This window comes from Antedon mediterranea, chromosome 6 (assembly GCF_964355755.1).
Source record: "Antedon mediterranea chromosome 6, ecAntMedi1.1, whole genome shotgun sequence".
NCBI classification, from domain to species: domain Eukaryota; kingdom Metazoa; phylum Echinodermata; class Crinoidea; order Comatulida; family Antedonidae; genus Antedon; species Antedon mediterranea.
The window spans coordinates 1,720,041-1,741,611 of NC_092675.1; the positions used below are offsets into that span (position 1 = coordinate 1,720,041).

The following is a 21,571-nucleotide window of genomic DNA, read 5'->3' on the forward strand; positions in this document are numbered from 1 at the left end:
TTGACGTGTACAGTGTCTTACTAACTACAGTATACTAACGCATAGATCATTCTCATACGAACAATAAATTTAAAGAATCAAAGGCTTTTCATAAGTATACCATCCTAATTTAAATATTCCAAAAATAAAGGCAAACAACATGAGATTGCTGCTCTTTCAGTGAACCCGTGGGATTATGCCAATATAATCATGCTAAATACGACTAGTCCTTGTATTATTTTCTCATTTATATAATTTTCAACATAAAAAAGAAAATATAATAATATTAAAAATGTAATTTGACTGGAATATGACGTCATAATTGTATTTATCTATTTTTAATATGGAATGTTGAAAAATAAGTTTTATTATTCGTGAAATTTTATTCATTACATCGGTATGACTTTATAATCATTCATTTAGCGTGATAACACGCATTGTTTAAAATAGGGCTTTGTCAAGCGGGTGGAATTGAATCATAGTTGTTTACTGCGTACTACGACCATTTATTTTAACGGAATTGCGCATATTTGCATATGAATAGTGGAGGCAATTTCACACTAAACTCTCCGCCGCCAGCCAGCAGAAATCCTTGTTTATGTTCATACGCTGCACAAAGGGAGCCATATTGTGCGATCGTAACATAGATAAATCGCAAAAACCGGTCCATTTTTATCAAGGAAACTACTTTTGTGATATTTTATTAGCACATGGTGTTAAAGGAGGCAGAGGGAATGGAAAGCTGACCAGGCAGGATGGACCATTTGGGATGGATCTGTATCCTCCTCATTCTCAATGTTACGCGACCAATTTCCTGTGACGGCGGAGGTGAGTGAACTTCAGTCTGTTTCGGAAGTGTGGGGCTGAACTTTAATGGAGGTTTTAAGTGTTTAGTTTGGCTTAAATTTATTAGATGGTATGATTGATTAATTAAATAGTCAACATGACTAACAGGTCTGCCTACCTGTAATTCTAATTAAATTTAATTACGTTATTTATATATAAAAAATTGTATTTAAAACGGTGGTCGAAAAAAGTTAGTCGAAACAAACAAGTTAAGTAGGCCTGCGGATGTCTAACCACGACGGTGTGGTTACAGAACAAACGTTGGTATACATGGTGTACACTCGCTTTAAAAACACTTGACATAGTCTAGGAATTGTTTTTTTTCGTATCAATAATTTTATTATTGTGTAATACTGACTGATATTAATAATATGATTTTATTTCCACAGAAGGCAAAAATTAAATCAAATGTTAATGGGGTTCACCACACCTCTCTCCCCCTAATCCCTACCTCGGTACCACCCACTAAATCTCTTACCCTATCTTTACAATACAATCAAGGGTACAAGGGTGTTGCCAAAAAGTATATAATGGCATACTTACTTGAGGTTATAGCCCCACCCTGGACACTTGTAAAACTCCATGGTAAAAGATTTGGGAAAGACAAAGCCTAGAATTTTAAATATACAACAATGTAAAAGAAGCCACTTAGACAAGCTTTATAGAGAACTAATCTTTATGTATATTATATAGGGAATAACAAATTGCCATAAAAAATTAGTGCATCAAAAATTAAATTAAATCCAATGTATGATGACAGAAGGTATTACGAAAATACTAAATATTGTGCAATGACGCCAAAGAATGAATATTTATACAAATAATAATAATTGTTGTTAATATAAATATATTTATATTAATAAACTGATGAAGGGCTAGTGTTGCCAGAAAGCTCTGATAACTTTTCTGGCTGTTTTACTTTATCGTTTTGATTTAGGTTTTCGCATTTTTTTTGTATCTCCATTGAGATCCAGTCACTGATACCCACAGTATTGTCATTTTTTTCAGTATTTTGCCTTTGGATTTATATTTATATTAATATAAATAATTTATTTTGTATACCCACAGTTTGACCATATGATGACCATGAACTGATAAATTATCTTATCATTATATAATGAAAAACAAAGATATTAAACATAAGTTACAGTTTATGTTGGCAGTTAATGTTTATTACTAATGCTGGTATTATAATGATGCTAGTAGTTTGTAGTGTTAGTAGACTGATTCTAAATTAGCCTGCCATTAAACGTACTATCTTCTAATAATAGAAAGACTGAGTTACTATTCTGTTTTAGGGTGGGTTACTAAATAGTAGGGATTACTATAGAGTAATGGGTTAGGTAGGCCTACTATTATAAAACAAGTAAACACATTATTTTATTTAACTTTTTTTAAAAAAGCTAAACTATATATATAGTTTAGTCGTTTAAATTAATGCTGTTCGTAGAGTGAAGATGTGTTAATTGTTCAATTTGACCAGAAAGTGTTTTTTTACACTTCAACCTCCCAAAGAATTAATGATATGACCAAACTACAGTAGTTAACTGTATTAAAAACTAAAAATCTGCATACTGTACTGTACATTTTCATACAATAGACTCCCAGACATGCTTCGGAGTTTGAGCATGTCCAGTCCGAATTTACAAATTGCAATTTGTTCAGCCTTAGTACTATAGCTTCCGCGTGAGACTGTTTCCTAATGTGTCCGTCCGTTGAACATAACTGCCTACATAATGAAGTGCAACTTGTGCTTAACATGGCATATCACTATCATATTTGGGCATATCACCACCATATTTGGGCACATCACACTAGTTTGGTAGTGTGGACAGAGCTTATTAGATGTTTCAATGTAAAAGGCTTAGTTAAAATAACACAGCTGTGCTCAAGGGATTGATCGCTGCAATTGGATAATTACCTTTAAATTAAAATACATCATTTATGGTTATAACAAGAGGATGAAAAAGTTGCCTATCTGGGTCTGGCTTTCTTCCTAAAAATTTGAGACAAATGATGAATTAAACAAAATTGTGCAGTAAAACCATAATATTATCTCATTGGCTGATCCATGGGAGAGCATCCATAGCACCCATCCATGCATTTATGAACTATTCCCCATGCATTTATGAACTATTCCCCATGCATTTATGAACTATTCCCCATGCATTTATGAACTATTCCCCATGCATTTATGAACTATTCCCCATGCATTTATGAACTATTCCCCATGCATTTATGAACTATTCCCCATGCATTTATGAACTATTTTTTAACAATAAATGAATGAACCCAGTACAGTTCTGTTGAACAAATTTAACCGATTTTTTGGTCTTTGAATATTTTTAATTTAAACAAATATGTTATTATTGCAATATTTAGTTAATGGTAGTTTTCAATGATATTGATCTTGACAAGCATGGTGTAATGCCTCCTACTGGTATTGGGGGTTTTCGTAATTGTGAAACAGGCACGTGTCAACCAAATTTGGAAATGATTAATTGAAATACACTACTGTACAGTACAGTTTAGTAATTACTCAACAGCATACTTTCAACTATTATTATAGATAATCCGTTCCCAATTTCAATTTCAAAATCATAAGATTCCTTGTAATACTGTATACTAAATTAAAATATTTTTTAGGAGTTAAAATCCATGTTTTTAAAAAATAGAATTCCCATGCTTGCAAATTTTTTTTAAAAATGTTATAAGATTAGGAGGCCAAAATAATTAAGAGACCAAACAGTGGTTTACTGAAGATGATGTCGGTGTACTTTGATTTTTGGATTTTCTTTATTGCTTATTTTTCTGTTATTTTCCATTTATAATGTGAATACAAATACCCAAGGGGTAAATAAACTGGGTTGAGGACAGCACCACTATTGTACTTAAACAAATCTTTATGAAGATTTACTTTTAGTTAAGTTATGGTTGAGTGCCAAGATTTTCAAACGAAACAAAGAGGTTATAAAAAGATTCTTAGAGTGGGAGTAAGGTGAAAATGTAGCAAAGCATTTTTACTAAACTTTCAATCCATAAATAATGTTTCAAAACAGTAAACAGATAAATCATGAAATGTAATTGAAATGCAATAAAGAGTCTAAATCTGGTTTGTCAATTAAAACATAGTTGATAAATTTCTAAAGGAAGATCACTAATTGTGGGGGAAATAGATCATGCATAAAATTAATCCAGAAAATGTTGTTATTCTTGTAATAGTATTTTGTAGATAATATTATCTGTGTTGTTGATACAGATCCTGGCTCCTGTAATTTGTTTGTTGGTTTTCAATGCATATCTAATATGTATTGAGCCATAAATCGTGCGTGTGTTTCACCTCTAGAAATCCCCATGTGGTGAGATTGTTGGATAAACAAATTTGTGTATCAGGCACAGATTGTAGTAAACAGCAGGCTCATAGTCAAGTAGCAAAGTCGGCAAATTCCTTTGCTTTTGTACTGAGCTGAATGAATGACAAAAGCAGATGAACAAGTATTTCTGTTTCACTAGGCTATTTCACATATTTCTTGTCTACAGCAAACATTGTTTAGGTCCAATCAAATTATGATTTATATAATAATAATATTGACTGTCAAAAAATGCTTTTAAATTGTGAGTACAGATAACTAAAACATACTATAGTCAGGAAATACTGTAGTAAATTATTCACCAAGATGACGATCTACACATATGACAATATTTGTCCAGTATAACAGGCAAATTCCTATATACAGCGTATATACAGTATGTATCACATGTGATGCCTGTATCTTGGAGGGTTTAGTACAGGCATCACATGTGACACTATATCATGGAGGTTTTCTTTCCTATGATACTGGGTAAATGAAACAACTGATTTGTGATGATTTAAGCTTTCAGTTGCATTCAGTAGAGTTTATACTAGAATGATATTTTACATTGTAGCTAGAAATTCTTTGCGTTTGATTATAAAAAGGGGTTGTAATTGTCTTCTTTAGCCTCACCCGGTCCAGTAAAGTCTTTGACAACGCAAGCCACTCAAATTGATTCAGGTGTTAAAACTCCAGATAAGAAAAATGGAACACCAGGACCAGGTGATAGCCAGCCTGCCGGCGTCTATATTTCAGAAATGCCAAATCTTTCATGTAAGTGATTTTTAAATTTTCACAAGTGACCTGCAAATGTGGTGTGCTCCGAGAGTTGATCAGGATGTAGGAAGAGGTGGTGGAGAAAAAGGGGGTGGAAAAAGGGGATGGAGGAAAAGGGGTTGGCAAAAAATGGGGTTGAGAAAAAGTGGGGGCTCAGATAAGGGGGTGGAGAAAAAAGGGTTGAGATAAAGGGGTTGAGAAAAAGTGGGGGTTGAGAAAAAGTGGGGGTTGAGAAAAAGTGGGGGTTGAGACGTTAAGGGCGGTGGAGAAAAAGGGGTTGAGAAAAAGTGGGGGTTGAGAAAAAGTGGGTGTTGAGATAAAAGGGGTGAGAAAAAGGGGGTTAAGAAAATACATATTGTATACTGTCAGTCAAATGTACAGGCTTTGATAGGTTCATATGTGAATACTGAATCACAGAATTTGCCTGTTTGCTATGTTTCATATTCATTTAAAGAAGTTGCCGCCATTTAATTTTAATATAAAAAATGATTCTGAATAAATTTCTTCAAGCAGCACCAGTGTTTGTCAAGCATCCTGAGAATAATACCGAAATAGTTCTAGCGGGGCAGAACATTACTTATCACTGTCAAGTGGCGGAAAGCCCAGAGGTCATAGAAATATGGTGGGAACACAACGGGGAGCGCATTCTAACATCCAGGAAAAGACGTAGAGAAAAATTGAAGCTTTCTTTATCGAATGTCACTTTGGAAAATTCGGGAAAGTACGAGTGTCTAGCTCGGAATAATTATGGCACTGTGAAATCGGATATGGTGCTACTTACAGTAAATAGTGAGTACTTTTCAATATTTATGCACGGTGGTATGTTTTAAAAATTAATGTTGAATTACTAATTACAGAAATGAATGCTTTCTATAAAGTGTTTTGGAGTATGATGAATTTGGAATATGAGAAATTCTGATATTTTGACTATTCCATGATTTGAACATAGACTTTAAATTCCTAGCTAATCACCCTTATTGGACCACTCTAAGAGCTTTTCACACTTAGGGCCTGTTCAGACCTACGGAGTTATGCTTTCGTATTGTACGCGGCGTACAAGTCCATAGGTCTGAACCAGGAAAAGATTAGTGGAAGCCACCTCGTACGACACTGATATTTCGTACGCTACGAAAGCTCAAGGTATGAGTTTAGTGGACGTCGCTTACAATACGAAAGTCACGCATCGATGAATATGACCTAGGTTAGATATCTAGCCAATCAAATTACAATATTCGCCACATCACATCCTGACATGTGCTCCTCATCGTATAGCCAAGCTGATCCATTTGTTGTGATCGGTGAACGTGCAAAAAAATCATACCTTTTGTTGTTACACTATACAGTATTATTATTATTAATATTATTATATTAATTAATTTAAAATGTCATCGAAGCGTGCGCATTGGCGAGAAACCGAAGTAAAATACCTTATTTCATTGTGGGGAAGCCCTGAGTTCAGAGATCGGTCGGAAGTGAAAAACTGGCGTAAAAGCACCTGCAACAAGATGTCTGTGTTCAACGACATGGCGGACACGTTAGCAGATGGGCCATCCTCATAAAGAAGGATTTATATCCAAACGAAATTGAAGGGGTCGTCGTATAAAGCGGCGAGTAAATAAATCTGGAGCCGGTGCAAGTATGGGATTTGAACATTTTTCTGCCATAAATGATATTTTAGGTCATAGACCAAATATAAACCCAAACCCCAAAACGATCGGCTGGTTGGTATGCCTGACAACCAATCGATAATGCCGAGCCCAAGTGTTCGGTCAAGGCCTGTAACTTCTAAACCAACCACTACTACTTTTAATAACAACGAAGGTAGGTCTATGCGTGCGTTAGAGTTTGGTTAATCGCCAGCGAGTGACATCATATCCGTTTGTAACGCAACTTCGTTGCAATGAATCAGAACACTTTGCTCTTACGACGCTCATTAAAATATGACCTTGGCTGTGATACGAAAGCATAACTCCGTAGGTCTGAACATACCCTTAGATATTTACCTGGGTAAGTTGGTTCCTATCCACCAATGTTTAAAAGCGATTACTGTGTCTATGAACCAATTTGTTTTCTGGCTGAATAACTAAGTCTAAATTCACATTAATTTATTTATTATTTTTTTTTTTTTATTCAAAAACATTCCAACAGGAACAATGGTCCCACTTACAGGTGATGTTATAAAAAAATAAAATATATGTATACTCAACAAATTGAAAACACCCACAAGTTAACGGGAAACATAGCAATGCACACGGTGTTTAAACATATTTATATTATTAACAATTTGTTGATTTAACGTCGTGAGGTGGTTTCCCGATTAATCGTATGATCAAACGGTACTGGGTATGATCAACTAGCGTTCGTGTTCCCACCTAATCATCCATTCATAGAAGTACTGATGAAGATATCAATCTGTGGCGACAATAGAATGGACCCGAGACCTGGCTGTCTTCGACTTTTAAATAATAGAAAGTTTGTTAGGCTAGAAATGTACGTTGTATGATGTGTAGGCCTATGTTTATTGAAAAATGGTTGTAGTTTTCTAAATTACATTGTACAAGTTGCGATGAGAAAACTGTTATTTGATCGTAAGTTAACGTGTACATAAAGCAAAAATATAAATAAAAATAAAATAAATTATTTAAAGATGTATTGTCCCCCTGAAAAAAATAATTCTTACAACATTTTTTGTTGAATATTCCATTTTAGTGTAACATAATAGTTATCCACTTGAACAAAAATTGTGTCGAAAAAAATTGTATTTACCTGAAAAAATGTAATTTAAAGCAAAAAATGATCAAATTGGCTGCCAGCCAATGAATTTTTGGTTGAAATTAACCATTTATTTTGTCATTTTATAAGTGAAAACATGATTTTTTTTCATTTTTTTTTCTATGGAAGTGATTAACTTTATTAAAACTACAAAATAACTTATTCAAAGTCTGATTTAATTAATCTTCATTTTTCATGTTTTTGGGGGACAATACATCTTTAAAGTTAAGTAAACATAACATAGGCTATTACAGTAGTAATGATTTGTAATCCTAGATATTTTAATGTCCTCTACTAAATTAAATTTAACTCGAGTTGAATAACCTTACTGCAGTGCTTACTGTTGCGGCAATAATTTTCTAGAGGTAATTGACGATTGAATTGTTAGCTGAGGTGTGTTACGTTTCCCAGCCCTTTACTTACAAATATTTAACAATAAACCAGCAGGTACCGCACTAAACAATTCCATTTTTATTATCTCCTGTGGTTTCTATCAGCCTGGTTTCTATAATGTGTTATTCACAAATTCCAATACCTAAAAGACATATTTGGACTGCCATACCTTTGGAATGTTTATTTTTGACATTTTGACTGTCGGTGGACTCTAAACATTACAGAATCGTCTTTTATCATTTACAATGTTTTGTGCTAAGAATATCTTGGGACAACAAAACAAAGCAATAAAATGCTAAACTCATTCATGAGAAAATAAAAGCTTTTCTAAACAAGGTGATATAAAAGTCTTATAAGGAAAGATTGATGGCCCGAAAAGTCTAGGTTATCCTATGTAGGTTTACCAATAAGATAAAACGTTTAGTTGGCACCTTGCAAGAGTATACAATTACAAACATTTCAATGTTCTCCAAATTTAGAATTTAATTCTTGACAAGGGGATCCAGCCGGCCCGAGACCCCCTAAATTTCGCAATTGTAATGCAAAAGATAGACATTATATTAAGTTCAGCACTTCTTTTCACTACTTTTAGGCCCTAGGCTTTTCACTACTTTTAGGCCCTAGGCTTTCCCTATTTCGTAATCTGAAGATCAAGGATATCTTGATGGCAAAACTGGTAGAGCACTTGAGTGTCATCACAGACTGATCATTATCTGCTGTACTGTACTACTGTACAACTGCATACTAAAACTGTAATATTAACTAATTATGCTGTGCAGTTAATGTACTGTATAAGCCATTCAGGATTTTATGACCATTTTACTTAACTGTTTAACATAAAAGAAGTCAATTTTAGCATGTTTTTCTTCTTTTTTAAACATCTTCTATAGATTTTCATGCCATACATTTGTACATTTTGGAAAGATATTGATAACTCAAAAACATCATTTATCTGGTCATATGTTTGCCCTACTGGGACGTACAGTAATTTTAATTTATTCTAAGTATACTGTATTGTGTATTATGAGAATTTACTGTAATTTTTGGGTGGGACTAGAATCCAGCCCGCGAAATTTACCTCGGCATTCGGCAATGAGACAGAGAGAGGCGAGGCCAGCGACCGCTCCGGCGTTTACAACAACAACGATCGAACCACGCTCAGCTCTATCGTCGTGTGATGTGAGTTTAGCGAGGCATGACAAATCACATGACTTATTGTTACTTGGCTGAGAGAATGGAAGAGTCCAACTTGTATTGGGGATTGAAAACCGCGTGGTTTGTTTGCGTGGTTATTATTTAGAGAGCAAGCCGCGCCGCAAATGCGCTGTACATTATCAACACAGCTATTTTTAGGTACAGTACAGTTAATGTGTGTGTGATTGAATACTAAAAATAGCTTTGGGGGCTGAACAAAAAAAATGCCGACGTGTTGCCGAGGTGGGCTTCGTTTACGTCGGCATTTTTTTGCCGAGGTCATTTCGTCCCAATTTCGAGGGCTGAGAATCATTTACTTCTTACACAATACTTAGTACAATATACAAGTAATCCAGAGTAGGGTAAAAGTCTGACCAATTACCTTGGCTCCCTGAAGCAAAGCTAATGTACTTAGAATTAAATTATTGCTAAGTTACATAGTTACTTGTATTTAATGAGGTTTTCTGATTGATTTTACAGACATTTATTTAAAAAATATCTAAATCTATAAATGTTTACACATTGATGTGATTCATAATGTTGTATCATCATATGTGATAACATGAATTACTTACTAAGGAAATGTTGTTTTAAATGAATAGTGCCAGCAACAATAATCAAAGGTCCTGGCTTCAACAACGTAGAATATGGCAAGAAGGTCAACCTAACATGCGATGTGATTGGATATCCAAAACCAAAAATTGCTTGGAAAGAACGAGGAAGTTTTGTAAGTTCAAACTATCATATTACTTATTGAATTGATAAATGCTACACACATGAGGGGTGGGGAGGGCAATGGGAAACGGAGGAAGCAAGGGTGGTGTTTTCGTCAACTCCCCCAGATGTCGATTGTTCTTCCACAAGACATTTTTATAAATGTGAATGTGTTAATTGACTTGTATGATATCAATTAAAGGAATAAAATTTCGACAGAAAGTTGGAACCATGACCTAATTTGGTGCCATGACCTAATTTGGTGCCATGACCTAATTTGGTGCCATGACCTAATTTGGTGCCATGACCTAATTTGGTGCCATGACCTAATTTGGTACCATGACCTAATTTGGTGCCATGACCTAATTTGGTGCCATGACCTAATTTGGTACCATGACCTAATTTGGTGCCATGACCTAATTTGGTGCCATGACCTAATTTGGTGCCATGACCTAATTTGGTGCCATGACCTAATTTGGTACCATGACCTAATTTGGTACCATGACCTAATTTGGTGCCATGATCGTGCCTGTGACCCTTTTGTACAGGGCGAGCACCTTACTGACCAAATAAATATGAATTTATTTATTCCTTGAAAGCTTTTTATTAGATTGATTTTGCAGATATAACAATCATAACTGTAAAAGCATAACAGACCTGATGAATAGTATGTCATTTTATATATATATGATTTTATATTTAATTTTTATATTAAAGAAAATGGATTATAGCACCGGAAAATCATATGATAAACCTTATCTGATAGTAACTGCTGTGGGGCCGATAAACTATACATGTGTTGCAGAGAACAAGATCCAGATCGGGTCTATCAAAAAGAGGAGCTACGTGGAGAAAGTCGGTGTTATCAAGATCTCCAATCGTCCCACGTAAGTATTTGGTAGTGGACGGCGAAAGTAAGGCTTGAACTGACATGTAGCTACATTGCAATGAATAACACTTGTCAACAGTTAAAATGTTAGTACGGCCATACCACTTTAAAACACCAGTTACCAAGGTTGCCTGGTTAAGCCTGGTTAGAACTGAGATAAGAGACAGTCTGGGAATATTTGGTATTATATAGACCTTACATTAAGTGATTGGGCATAATGGTAAGGTTCCGAGTTTCAGACCTGTCTGCCATATTTCTTTCATTGTCCTAATCTAGTTCCATGGATGGCTTAATCCAAATTTTGTTTAACTAAGAAGGAATAAAAATACATTGACATTTTTAATTTTAAATTGTTTTATGGATTAGTTTCTTGCATGACATCAATGTATTGTGTTGTCATTAAGATCAATATTAAATAAACATATCTTTCAGCACTATTTCATATGCTAAGGTCAATTGTGGTTATAGTATTTAGCATTATTGTCACATTTGATTTGAGGAATTGTAAAGATATCTTAGAGGTCAAGGTGATATTAAATTATGGATTTATGGATATCACAGTGTCAGGATTAAAGATATCACAGTGTGGGGATTAAAGATATCACAGTGTAGGGATTAAAGATATCACAGTGTAGGGATTAAAGATATCACAGTGTAGGGATTAAAGATATCACAGTGTAGGGATTAAAGATATCACAGTGTGGGGATTAAAGATATCACAGTGTAGGGATTAAAGATATCACAGTGTAGGGATTAAAGATATCACAGTGTGGGGATTAAAGATATCACAGTGTAGGGATTAAAGATATCACAGTGTAGGGATTAAAGATATCACAGTGTAGAGATTGAAGATATCACAGTGTCAGGATTAAAGATATCACAGTGTGGGGATTAAAGATATCACAGTGTAGGGATTAAAGATATCACAGTGTAGGGATTGAATATATCACAGTGTAGGGATTAAAGATATCACAGTGTAGGGATTAAAGATATCACAGTGTAGGGATTAAAGATATCACAGTGTGGGGATTAAAGATATCACAGTGTGGGGATTAAAGATATCACAGTGTGGGGATTAAAGATATCACAGTGTGGGGATTAAAGATAATTGTGTACTTATTGCAACAAAGCAAACAGGTTAATTATCCACACAACCATTTTAATTGATTTATAAATAAAAATTGTTATTAAACAAACAAATTATTAATGGTTACCAACATTTATAAAGCTATAGTATCTAGCCAGCTAAACTTGTTAGCATTCTAACCATTTGTTCTAAAGGATAATATCTGTAGTCACACTCACCGACATAATTTATTACATACATACATACTAGACTATAAACATTAATACTTTCAAGGCCGTAGCGAGGGGTTAAAAACAGATTGGGCAAGATCCTTTAAATATAATTATTAATATAAAATATGACAATCTGTGAATCTGGGAAATTGGGATGGGTGAAAATTGAAAAGGCTAGCGTTTGTCTGCCTCATGCTGGCTATGCCCCTGCCTTTTAGGAGGTAGATCATTCGTATATTTTCTATAAATTTTAGAAAAACACAATTAACTTTTCATGAACCTAATTAAATTATCTGATAATCTTATTCCTTGACATTATTATTCCTTTACTGTATTATGAATAAAACAAGGTTTAGCAATAGAATCTGATTTAATGCTGAGGATTTTTAAATTTCTAAAAACTGATCATAGCTTCAGATCCTACTTCAAGTCATTTATACAGTAGCATTAATAATCCTATTTTGAAAATAATGAATGAAATTCTTGTTTAAAAATAATCTTATTTTTTAGTATATAGATTTGTTACTGAAATAATAACACAATTATTGGCAGGGCATTTTTTCGCTAGTGGTAACCAAGCTGTAAAGTGCACACAAACCAGAATTCTAGGCACTCCTGTCATACCACTCTACCAATGACTTGATTATTTAAGACTTGTAAGGCATTTCTGACTGATAAATGTGGTTTATTTATATCTCTATATATTATTATACTATAGTATCCATGGTCATTTATTGAATAACTTTATTTTAGTCCTCAGGGTTACTGTAACTCGTACCAAGGTCAAGTATGTGGAACCTATCTACAAGATCTTTTCATCTTTTACAACACCAGTATTGCCAACCCTGAAAGGGTAATTGAGACATCCATGCTTGAAATTTTTCGAAGCCTTGTTAGCGTTACTGATAAATGTTACGAACCAATTCTTAAACTGATATGCCACAGGGCTCATCCGGATTGTGACCAAGTCATGCCTGGCTTACAACTCTCAAAGCCTATATGCAGGTAAGGGTTAAGATATTTAAACCCTCAGTTATGTATCATTTCTGGTTAGTCTACAGCATGTGTTAGTATTATTTGTTTCTGCTTTACCCAAAGTTGATTAAATTCAATGTTATTATTTTTAGTTAAGCCTTGTCTACACTATCAAACTTTATGTGACAAAATGTGATGTGCTCATATATGGGCATGATGATGTCACATCACTACCATATTTGTGCATATCACACTTATTTTTTTTTCAAACTAGTTTTATAGTGTAGACAGAGCGTTAGACATGAACCACAGGAGATTGTACGTTAGCTTAAGAGGTTGTGCCGCCTTTTGAGCTTTATGACAAATTGTTGGGTTTTTTTTATTAAAAAAAATATATTGTAAGAAGCATTTTTATAACATTCTTTTAAAATATTTATCAATGTCTTACCCAACAGAGAGGAATGCTATGCTGTGAAGTTAATGTACTGTAGAAATGATTGGAAACAATTTGTTGACAGTCTCAGCGTAAACCACAAACAGTTCTTCCAAATACCAGAAGATTGTGGCGAACTTCCAAGTAAATTTAACACAAAAGACGGCGAAATGCAGTGTTCAGATGCTGATATTCTTCGTAAGTTTACCTAGCTAGCTAAGTGAGGCCATTGAGCCTTGTCTACACTATCAAAATATGTGATGTGCCCATATATAGACATGATGATGTCATATCACTACCATATTTGGGCACATCACATTTTTTGTTAAACTATTTAGATAGTGTAGACAGAGCTTTAGATGTATATGTAGGTCTTTCTAATTTGTTTCGAATCTGCCTGTAGGCAAAAATGTTTGAACGTCTTCCTCAGCCTGCTAACGTTTAAATATTGTAATATTTTGATATAAAATGCTAAATATTTGTGTTTAGTTCTGTAAAATGTACTTATTAACGTTTCAGACAGTTGATGTTAATATGACAATAATATAATAATTTAGATAAGCATTCTTTATCTTAGAGAATAAAATATGTAACTGTTAGATGTCTAATAGAATTAATATAATCTTATAGGGAAAACTTTTTTTTCTCTATTTAATAATAGAATCAAAATAGTTTTTATGCGGTACTGATTCAGATATAGAGTGATTGAACGTATATACAACTATATACAAGTGTGGATCAATTGACTTGTATATTGCTTGATAATTACCTCTGGTTGCGTTCCCACCACACGGATATCTCTATCAGTATGGTGTTTAACAGTTAGAACTAAATTTAGAATTAACTTGTATTACCTACTTAATTTTTTACAGAACTTCCAGACCCTGATGATATAACAAGTGAGTTTTAACCTAACCCAGTCATGTCGGCCTTATTAGGCACTTTAATTTGACAGACACGATAGCAACAATTTTGAAGCAATATGACATACAGTATAACTCTTCTTGTGGCCCTCCTTTGTGGTGGCCCTCCTTTGTGGTGGCCCTCCTTTGTGGTGGCCCTCCCTTGGGATGGCTCTCCATTGGGATACCCCTATTAGGACAGGTACCTGTGAGATGAACAAGAAAAAATTTAAAACTTCAGCCAATCCCTATTCAGAGGACTCCCCTTTGTTGTGTCCCAAATGTCCCCTTAATAGGGGTTCTATTAAATTATTCAAATTCATGATAGCTATGATATTGCTTCTTGATTGTTGTATGTCGTTTTAAAAGTTCCGTATACCTTGCTACAGCACCAGAAACCTAACCCAAGCCTAAAAATGACACTTTTTTTTCTATGCACCCACAATTAACGCTTCTGATTTTTTCTCTATTTCTATTAATTTTCTGATATTAACAGTTATTATTTCATTGAGTTCTTTTTAAACACAATTCTATAATCAAATGTCTTCTATGTTATTTACTTACAATCAATTAAGGAAAGCAGTCAACCATCTATATGTTCTTTTTTTTAGAATTTTTGTTTAATTAAATGTACTGAATACCTTTTCATTTGCAGCACAACACCCTCCCCCCCTCCCCCACAAATATTTTTCTTATTTTTCCTGAAAAGCATTTCTTTCAGTTTTATCTACCTTGCTTATTTTGGATGTTTGCTGCCCCTTTTAAAGAGAAAGCTGCGTTTGTTTATTCGTTGTTTGTTATGTTGCTTACTGTGGTATGACTGCTTTATTTCACCCAGTGTTGCAGTGTTTGTTCAATTTTGTTGCTTTTAGATATCATCAAAATGCTGTTTTTGGCTTCATAAATCTTTTTCATCATTTTCATAACATATTTAAGATTTCAATGAAAAAATAATATAATTGTATACATGTAACTTTACAGACCTAACGATATCGTATATTATAAGTACAGTGTTTTACATGTTAAAATGTAATTTACACTACATTCTATACACCCAACATCTCTAATAGTATATAGTTTGGTGGTAGAGGGTAATTAACCTGTAAATAATTTATTGTGTTTCAATCAATTTCTTACAGTTGAATGTTTCTATTAATGTTTAATTGAAATCACTAAAAACTAATACATTAACTAGTATCTTGAAAAATTTTTTATATAAATATATGTTCTTAAAATATCATGCTTTGTTTAAAAATAAGATTTCATAAAATAATAATTCATAAAATGGCATTCAACGGTCAGCTGCTTCTTGGGTAATGCTGGTATGTTTGGAGGAATTATGCAAATAATCAGCCACACCTACATAGTTACACCTGGGATTCATTGGTGGTTTTTTTTAAAAACCTAATAAGTCATAAATTATGTTACTTTTTTCAGAAAAATGTTACAATAGTTCTGGACAGTATTACCAAGGATCAGTGAATTACACTAAATCTGGCAAGCCATGTAAAGCATGGGATTCCCAGGTAAATATTTAATTTAATCTACTAACCAATCAGGTGTCTGCATTTACTAAAAAAATCACGAGAAATAGTTTTTTGGACTATTTCAGACAATTTATATTAAGAGTTATATATGTTACTCCTCATGTCAAGAGACGAGAGAAGTAAAGCTTTGTCAACACTATCAAACTAGTTTGACAAAAAATATAGTAGTGATATGACATCATCGTGTCCATATATGGGCATATCACATTTTTTTGTGATAGTGTAGACAGAGCGTAAGGTACTATAGTTAAAATCTTGAAACAGAGGAAACCCATAATAAGGGAACACTTTGTTGGTTTTGAAGGTATCCCATAATAGGGACTCTACTATATTTACAAAAGCATGGTGTGAGCTTATTATTTTTTAATTTGTCTTTTCAGACCTTTATGAATCCCGGTGTGTATCCTGAACTTTACAATGCCAGCAATCATTGCCGAAATCCAGATGGAAGATACGAGTCTCCGTGGTGTTTCACCGACAACGTGATGCCACGGTGGGAATTCTGTGCCATTGGCAAATGTGGTAAGTAATTTTAGGATAAGGAATTTATTTCCCACAGGACGCAAAATCTGAATGAAATACAGAAATAGACAATAACAATTAATTATGCTATATTATTATTTATTTTTATTTTTAACAGATTCAGATGAAGTGGTCAATGAGTTACCAATGCCACACCCAACAAATAGATTGCCCTTCGATATCAGTTGGATCGTCATCATCTGTTGTACTTCTCTTGTTGTCATAGTAATCATCATCATCTCTGTAACTGGAATACTCCATGTTAAGCGCAACAAAAAACTTGATAAACTTTACCCCTTCCCAACCAACCTGGATATGGCTGAAATACCACCTAACCCTATGTACGGTAAAGATTTCTACAAGTCATTCAACCCACGTTTAGAAACATTTGAGTACCCAAGGAATAACGTTGTCTATATAAAAGACATCGGTGAAGGCGCCTTTGGTAGAGTGTTTCAGGCTCAAGCACCTAGTCTTGTTCACGGTAAGAAAGAAACCATTGTTGCCGTTAAAATGCTAAAGGACGATGCAGATGCCGATACGATGCGGTACTTCAACCGTGAGGCAGAGGTCGTAACTCGGTTTAATCATCAAAATATTGTGAAACTTCTGGGCGTTTGTTTTGTTGGAAAGCCATTGGCTATTATACTTGAGTATATGGGCCATGGGGATTTGCAGCATTTCTTGAGACGTCGTAGCCCGGAGAGAATCTACGAGGGTAGTAACAAGAGCGGGATGGTGCTGGACATGCGAACAAAGCTAAACATGGCAAAACAAGTTGCCACAGGAATGGCGTATCTTACGGAGCTGCGATTCGTTCATCGTGACGTTGCCACACGTAATTGCCTCGTTAACAACACATTGGAAGTTAAAATATCTGATTTTGGATTGGCCAGACATCTTGGATCTCGCGAGTATTATCTTGGACATAAAGATGAAAAGATACCTATTAGATGGACTTCCCCTGAAGCATTGTGGGATTACCAATTCACCTGTCAGTCTGACATGTGGTCTTTTGGAATCCTTCTGTGGGAGATATTTACAAATGCTTTGAAACCTTACAGTGGGATGTCTCACGAGGACGTGTTCATGAAAGTGAGGCAAGGCTATCGTTTAGGCTGCCCAAAAGACACGCCGAAAGGTGTCTACGAACTCATGAAAATGTGTTGGGCTCACGAGGCGTCGCAACGCCCTTTGTTTCAAACTGTTTACGCTGTGTTGGAAGAATTGCAAAAAGAGCCTTCTGTACAACAAGCAAGCAACTACGCAATTGTTTAACATTCAAATATATGCTGTATATAATGTATATCAATTATAACTTTTAAAAGTGAACGTTTATGTTTTATAATTTTTGATGGATGAAGATGCCATTTATATGCATGAAAATATGTTTTATTTATCAATATCAGTTTTATAATGTAAAATATGTGCATTCTATGTTATTACATTCATCCTTTTAACATTTTCATAGAATATGTTTGTGAGGATATGTTAATATTAGTGTTTATGAACAAGGTGCTCAAACAATGTACTTTTTATTAATCATATTTGATTATTTTCTGGTCCATTTTTTATAATTGTAATTAGTAATTGTAAAGCTACACAAATCCAAGTTCTCCCATAGTCCTGTTTTTTTATACCAGTTAATGTTATTGAACAAAATTAAGTTTGTACCACATGAAAAGAACAACAAATATATTAATCTTTGTCTAGGCCTATATGAATATAAGCCCTGTTTATGTTACTATATCCGTATGTATTGTATGCAGTTAAAGTAATTGATATCACATAATATTGATTGTTTATTTTGGATAGTACGTCTATATAACAAATCAAAGAAAACATTGAACCAGAAAATTAACAGCATCTTCCAAAAACACAAACTAAAATCATCATTTTCACCAAACGCTGATGAAGGTTGGATTGTGGAAGTACATGGAAGATTAATTTTAATTAAATCGTTACAACTGTCTTTAATTCTGTTTTTATAACTACGAAAGGAGTTGCTACGACCTTTATTAGCCCTCTATAAGAATATAATATAAGATTCGCAATACCTTTCAAATGCACTGATTGATATATGTAACCACTTTTGTATTAAATCCAAAGGCAAATTACTGAAAAAATGACAATACTGTGGGTATCAGTGGCTGGATCTCAATGCAGATACAAAAAAAAAGCGAAAAGCTAAATCAAAACGATAAAGTAAAACAGCCATAAAAGTTAGCAGAGCTTTCGGGCAACATATCTTTCAAAAACTCCCAATTGCCACACATTACTAAAGCTACTTTATTTATTTATTTATTTAACAACATATTTATACAGGATAATACACAATCAAGTAGAAATTACAAGGATTTATCCGCTGAATGCGGATAACTAATAAACTTGTTTTGCATTGTGGTCCTGTCGACAAAAACGGATACAAATTTAAATCTTATACAATTACAATTAATAATAAAAGCAACAAAAAAAATAAACTGGAAGTTAAATGTTATGAAAAGAAATGAGATCTGTATCTAGCTTTAAAGGACTTAATCGTGGGTGAATGTTTTATATCAGCTGGCAAGTCATTCCATATTTTTCCGCCTGCAACTTTTAAATAAACTAAATAAGTTGAAAACTTACAATGAGAATATTGTTAAAATAAAAATAACAATGATAAAGAACACATTTGAGAACATGTTTTAAAGAGAAGTACTGAAATTATTGTATACTATAATGTTATTTATTGGGAAGAAATACCAATATTCAATTTTACTGTACATATTTTTTAAATGAAAATGTCTTTAACCATTTAAAGATGCAATTAAAGTTTTTGTTTTAAATGGTGCAAATATTACCAATAATTTTTAAAGGAACTAGAGAGTGGGGGAATATTATTCTATGCTTGTTTAAAATGTAAATTATTTGTCTAGCCCTACTATGGAGTTGATTCATTGGTGGTAAGTGTACATTTTCCTTGCTCGGCTTAATCAGTTAAGAATACTCAGTGGCTGGATCTCAATGGAGATACAAAAAAAAGCGAGCTAAATCAAAACGATAAAGTAATACAGCCAGAAAAATATATTATAACAATACTGTATTGTTTTATGTGTTGTTTATAACAATAGTGCATTGTTTGTTCTTCTATACACAGCAATGCGTTTTGACTATACATCAATGCGTTTTGACTATACATCAATGCGTTTTGACTATACAGTACTAATGCGTTTCCTTTTCTATATACAGTAATGCGTTTCCTTTTCTATATACAGTAATGCGTTTCTTTATAAATAATAATAGTAGTGCGTTTTCTTTATAAATAGTAATAGTAGTGCATTTTCATTTCTATACAGTAAACATGCGTGTTCGTTTTTATGCGTTTTCCTCTACAGTTAATGCGTTTCATCTACAGTTAATGCGTTTCTTTATATTATAATATACTGTAGTAATGTGTGTTTCTTCTCTACTATACAGTAAAAATGCGTTTTCGTCTCTATGCGTTTTCCTCCACATTTATGCCTTTTCAGTTTATTTTTCTGAAAAGTTGTATGATAATTGATATATACTTAAAACTGTATTATTAAAAACAAATATATCGAATACTAGCTACTGTGTTTTTGTGGTTTTGAATGCATTTCCAGTATTAGGCCTACTGTATATTCTGATCGCTGGCTTACTTGCTGTAGAATCGGAAACATAAATTAGAATGTATATTGGCACACCTACAATTCGTTTACTCGTAGGCCTACTGAATTTATTTTCTTTATATATTCTTCGTTTCCTCAAATAAATTGCGCGTTGTGTGTCTGCGCACATAGATATTTGTTCATCCGGCCGACAGACGTAATTGAATAAAATAATATTCCAACTGGGGACGCAATGCAATGACGTTAATTAAGCGCGTCGCAATCTTTGACCAATCACGACGCGATGCGTAGTTCGTATAATCGTGACTGCGCTTCGCGTTCACATGAAACATTTTTCGTAATGCGCACTTAGATATTGTTCTAGATTGTTTATTACAGAATTTTCGTCACTTGTCCAAAATGTGGTTTGGAACCGGTTCGTGAACCCGTTTGAACTGAACTGTAATAACTGAACTATTAATGTATTAAAGGACTCTTGCAGATAGCATTGATAGGAATTATCATATGAACAATCTAACGTTTGGTCTTGCTTGCAGAGTGCAGTTCGCTGAAGTTTCTCTGGTATTACAGTATTTACAATTGTTTCCCAAATAGGACGCAATCACAAGTAGTGATGATGGATTATCTGTCGCTGTTATTGGTCAATTGACTTGCGTCTACGTCCTTGCATTGCGTCTAGTACTGTAGGTCTACTTAGTTGTGAAAGTGCCACTTTCAAATCTAAAATAAAGCTAATATTTCGTCAAACCGTTACCGCTTGGAACAATGACCAATTACCGATATTGATTACCGATATCCATCTGCTAATGATGCTTCCGAATTATTGATTTCAATAACATAAAAATTCGCTAATGAACCACACTGTTTAGTTAAGTAATAACGAAGCTGTCATTGTGTTGTATCGTTTGACACATAGTGTAACAGCAGTTGAAATGATTGACATTTTTCATGAGAATCGGTCAAACACCAGTCAAGTGACCACATGATGAACTCGTTCACGCGCGCGGTTATTGACTGAGAAGTCACTACTGCTGCTGCGCGTGGCGCCAAAACACCTGTAGTACACCCATGACGGTAGAAATCGCAAAGATATCTTACCTGTTTCCTAAATTAATTTAACTGTCCCAATATCTTTATAATAAAATAAAAACATTATTGATTTCATTCTCTAGCGCTTAGAGTATACGAACAGAGCATTAGAACAGAGAATACCCGTTACGCTACAAAGTACATGACTGAGAGAAGCGAACTTATTATTACGTAATTCATCGTTACATCATAATATTATATTCATGACCGTCAAAGCTGGTATTAACCTGTTTATATCCAAGATGATCGGTTGGC

General features: G+C 33.9%; 1 protein-coding gene across 2 annotated transcripts; it reads left to right on the plus strand.

Annotated features, from left to right (window-relative positions):
• Nucleotides 1–464: 464 nt before the first annotated feature.
• Nucleotides 465–18,344, plus strand: LOC140050955 (muscle, skeletal receptor tyrosine protein kinase-like). 2 transcript variants are annotated; one of them, XM_072095973.1, is made up of 11 exons: nt 465–807; nt 4,806–4,952; nt 5,469–5,744; nt 9,917–10,041; nt 10,746–10,915; nt 12,970–13,221; nt 13,647–13,822; nt 14,497–14,523; nt 15,964–16,052; nt 16,454–16,595; nt 16,714–18,344. In XM_072095973.1, the coding sequence occupies exons 1-11, from the start codon at nt 735–737 to the stop codon at nt 17,871–17,873; spliced, it is 2,637 nt and encodes an 878-aa protein (XP_071952074.1). In that variant the 5' UTR covers nt 465–734; the 3' UTR covers nt 17,874–18,344. The 2 variants fall into 2 exon arrangements, with proteins under 2 accessions (XP_071952074.1, XP_071952075.1); XM_072095974.1 differs by lacking the exon at nt 14,497–14,523.
• Nucleotides 18,345–21,571: the final 3,227 nt, after the last annotated feature.